Consider the following 4,338-nt stretch of genomic DNA (forward strand, 5'->3'; position numbering starts at 1 on the left):
AGCTACCAGCCCCGACTGTCGACCACGACTTCAACTACCACCATCACCGTAACTACGACTACCACCACCACCACCACCAACGCAACAGGTTTCCCTACTTCCTAGCTCTGCTTAGGGCATCAACGCTCTAGCCTAGCCACTGTGCATTTAATTGTAAGTTTTCCTTTGCAGGATGCGCGCACTAGCTCTGCCATTGGCGCAGCAGCTACTAGCCCAGACTGTCAACCACGACTTCAACTACCACCATCACCGCAACTACAACTACCACCACCACTAACGCAATAGGTTTCTCTACTTCTTAGTTGTGCTTAGGGCATTAACGCTTCAGCCTAGCAACTGTGCAGTTAATTGTAGGTTTTCCTTTGCAAGGATGCGCGCACTGGCTCTGCTGTTGGCGCAGCAGCTACCAGCCCTGGCTGTCGACCACGACTGCAACTACTGTCGCACGTGTCTCACGCGATATCATACCTATGTACTGCACTATTCACTCATTAGGCATAGCTCCTCTCTTGTACAGTATATAGTCAGCCCAGAGCTCTATCAAGCTCCTTAGACCTTACAATACACTTGTTTAATCCACCTTGTTTAGATCTCGCTCCCTTGTTAAGTTGTTTGCCATATGCCCCCTTCTTAGCTTATGCAAGACTAGCGGCGACGACAGCGACATCACCACTTGACAATACCAACATCACCCTATCCACCGCCGCAGGACAAAGGTAGACACAATAAAGGACGCACGCGAGCTCTTCTGCTAGAAGGGCTAGCAAAAGGAGCTGGCGTTAGCGTTGTAGAAGGCCTTAGGTGACCCTAGCAGCAAAAGGGTTAAGCTAGAGGACGCGCTGCTTAACATGCTGGCGTTATTTATCTTTAAGCTGGTAGGCGATTAGCTGTTTAGCAGCAGGTTTGTCCACTTTCTGGCCGTGCTCAGCATTGATGCCACGGCCCGGCGACTGCGCAGGGCGAAACACTACTCATACATGCTCGCCGGCGTAGCATACTGCATACGCGTGTTGGGCGTTGAGAAGCTGCTTCCGTCAGCTGAGCGCAGCAAGCAGACTAACAAGGACTGTAAGCGCTTCCTAGCTAAGAGAGTGAAGTATCTAGCTAACAGTTTGTACAGTCTAATAAGCTAAGTAATTAGCTTGCTAGCGTATAGAAAGCATGTTGCGTTAACAGACAGCAACTTAGGCAGCGCGTACTAGTCTAAGGACAAGAAGATCTTCTACTTAAACAGCTAACCTATCTATATTAGCTAGTTCTGCAAGATGGCTTAGGACATAGTAGTTAAAGTAGAGGAGATGTTGTAGCAGGAGCTAATATAGCTTAAAGAGGCTAAAGAGCAGTTTGCTATTAATCTAGCGCACGTAGTAGACAAAGTCACTTTCACGCAGCAAGGCTAGTAGTTTGCAGAGCAGCGCGAGAACAGTCTAGAGGACAAGCTATACTGGATGCTGACCTGGGTTAAGCAGAGCGCGCAAGGCTGTAGGCTAAAGCATTACAGAAAGTGGCATATTAAGCAAGTTAAGCAGTACTTGCGCTAGGTTAACTGCTTTTTAACGCTGCTCTTAGTGTGCGTGCACATGATGTCTGGACAGCTAGGTTAAGGGCTAGAGATCTTGTTAATAAGGTTTTGTAACAGGCTGCTGCAGGACTGCAATATCTTTATAGCAGATAGCTAAATTATAACTGTTGTCTGCTATTACAAGTCTTAGTTGCAGTGGGATAGACTAAAGGTGGTTCTGTGTTTTCTTCTGCTGCGGCTAGGGCAGGTTATGGCTATCTACTTAGTATACTTGCGGCTATTCTAGGAGTATCTCTGGGTGCAGGTGCTTGGCGAAGGACGCATTAACTATATCTAGGCGAATGAGCAAGGGCTGTGGTTAACAGACTATCTAACGCAGGCGCTAAAGCAAGAGACAGGCAAGAGACTAGGCGTTAAGCTACACACACAGGACTACTAGCACACAGCTGTTAGCATTAGGCAAGTTGTAGTTAGGCACTTGTTTAGTAAAGAGTATTAGGACAATGTTAGGGAGATTAAAGAAGCTAAGGTAGACAAAGAAGGCAAGGACTTAGTAGAGCTATAAAACTTATAGATAACAGTTATAAGTTTAGCAAACTATAGTGTGCTAATTAACATTGTTAAGCATCTTAGCTTGCGCTCTATTAAGGCGTTTTAACCTTTTAGCATAATGTAGCACTGCTTCTTAGGACTTAATAGTAGGTTTAGGGTAGTGCAGCAAGAGGAGGAAGTAGAAGGGGGACGCAAGGAGAAGGAGAAAGAGAAGGAAAATAAGAGGGAATTAGGCTGTTATAGAACAAAGTAAACGCAAGAGTAAGACATTAGCAGTAAGAGTAAGAAAAAAGAGCTAGGACTACAGCCTTAAAGGATTTATATGTAAGATAATTAAGACAAAGCTATTAAGAAGGCAATGCAGCAGGTGGTTAGGCAACAGAAGATTAGCTTTTAGTCTGTGGAGCAAGAGCAGGCATTGCATGCTGTACTTAACAGTTAGACGCTGCTTGTGGTTGTGCTTCTAACAGGCAGAGGCAAGAGCTTGCTGTTTACTGTGCTAGCGTGCATAGACAATGCTAGCGTTACTGTAGTTGTTGTTCTATATTAAGAGCTTATTAACAACACAGTAGACTGTATGCAGAAGTGCGGAATTAACTGTATTAAGTAGAAGCATGGTGAGACTAACCTGGCTGCTGTAGTTGTAGTTAGCGCTAATGCTGTAGGCAATATCACAAGCAAAGGGAACTTCTTAGGGTACGCAACTATGCTAAGCACAAAGGGGATGCTGCAGCAGGTGGTTGTAGACAAGTGTTATCTTATCTTCACAGCAAGCTACTGGCGGCAGAAGCTGGTGAAACTGAAGAATCTGCGGTTGCTACTGTGCCTAATAGTACTGCTTACGGCGACGCTTCCGCCATCACGAGAGTGCGAACTGGAGGCTGGCATGCTGGTTCGGTGTGCAACGTACGTGCGCGCTAGCACTGTCTGGCTGAACACGCGATACTTTGTGTTGTAGTGTTAAGCCAGCAAGCTAGAGGAGACAGCGCTTGTGGTAGGCTCACGGCGGCAGTTGTTGTTGCTTGCGACAGGAGAGAAGGGCGTGGTGTACTGCTGCAGCAAGGAACAGTGTTAGAGGATAGCAGAAGAGCTTAGATGCGAATACTATTATGCTAATGTCCCTAATCGCGCTGAACGGGTAAAGCAGTGGCTTAGCTCTAGTGGGCTGATTGTTCAGCGCTGGGGATAGGGGTTGATTACCCTAGGGTGGTGTATATACTACACGTGGGGATGCTGTGGAGCATAATTGACTTCGCGCAAGAGAGCAGGCGTGGAGGGCGAGCTAGGGAGGAGGTTAACTTAGTTATTGTTGTAGAGCGTAGATCTGTGGAACAGGAGATGCTTAAGCACAGCGACAACTTATGCGTGCAGGCTATAGGGTTGTTTTTAACAGGCCGCGGGTGCCGACGAGCGCTGATGAGCATGTACATGGACAGCAAGGCTGTAGCGTGCAACAACATTAAGTCTGCTAGATGTGACTAGTGTAGTAAGGGAGTCTGCAAGTTTAAGCGTTTACAGCAGGAGATAAGCACTAAGTGGCAACAGGTTTAAAAGATAATAGATAAGGTGTGGGCAGGATGCGCTATATGCTGGGTGCTAGACAACTTAGGGCTAGACAAGTGGCAGACGCACAAGACAATAAAGTGTACAGCACAGGCAGGCGTGCATAGGGTTAACATAGACTATTTTTAAAAGGGTATACGCAACAACAGCATTAAGAACAGTTGTTAACGCTGCTCTGTTAGTTAGAGGTATTGCACTACAGGTAGGGACGTTACAGCAAAGTGTTAATAGCTAAATGTAGTAGTACCGCTAGTACAAGCAGCTGCTGTTGGGGATGGCTGGGCAGTTGGGATTATCTAACAGTGCGGATACTGCGGAAAGCTAGGCGGAGACTAGAGAGAGTATGCAGCGTGATTAGGGAAGCGGCATAGGTATTAGGTATAGGGCGAGTATTTTAGTAATATGTTTGTAGTAGCAATTAAACTTATTAGGTATAAACTAAAGTAGAATAGCTACTAATATAGTAATTATTTTCTTATATATACTTGCTATTTTTCTACTAATACAAGTTTCTTTAAATCTATGCTAGTAATTATAGTAAATAATAATAAATTATAATACTATTAACTAAAGTTTCTATCCGATATATGGCCACGGATCGCTGGCTTTCCGTAACCCTAACTTCCTTATTCTGTTTAGCGCGTCGGCTAAGCGAGCAGCGAACGACTGGAATCCGTCAAACAGAACCCCTGGAATCCGTC

General features: G+C 45.6%; 2 protein-coding genes across 2 annotated transcripts; both read left to right on the plus strand.

Annotated features, from left to right (window-relative positions):
- Positions 1 to 890: 890 nt before the first annotated feature.
- BDR25DRAFT_245385 (uncharacterized protein) lies at positions 891 to 1,133 on the plus strand (the record flags this gene model as incomplete). The annotated part of the gene is made up of 1 exon (XM_033685884.1): positions 891 to 1,133. A coding segment is annotated over one exon (243 nt), but the record flags the coding sequence as incomplete, so codon positions are not given.
- A 2,114-nt stretch (positions 1,134 to 3,247) lies between these two features.
- On the plus strand, positions 3,248 to 3,556 carry BDR25DRAFT_245431 (uncharacterized protein; the record flags this gene model as incomplete). The annotated part of the gene is made up of 1 exon (XM_033685885.1): positions 3,248 to 3,556. A coding segment is annotated over one exon (309 nt), but the record flags the coding sequence as incomplete, so codon positions are not given.
- Positions 3,557 to 4,338: the final 782 nt, after the last annotated feature.

The sequence above is a fragment of the Lindgomyces ingoldianus genome (assembly GCF_010093535.1).
Source record: "Lindgomyces ingoldianus strain ATCC 200398 unplaced genomic scaffold BDR25scaffold_58, whole genome shotgun sequence".
NCBI lineage: Eukaryota > Fungi > Ascomycota > Dothideomycetes > Pleosporales > Lindgomycetaceae > Lindgomyces > Lindgomyces ingoldianus.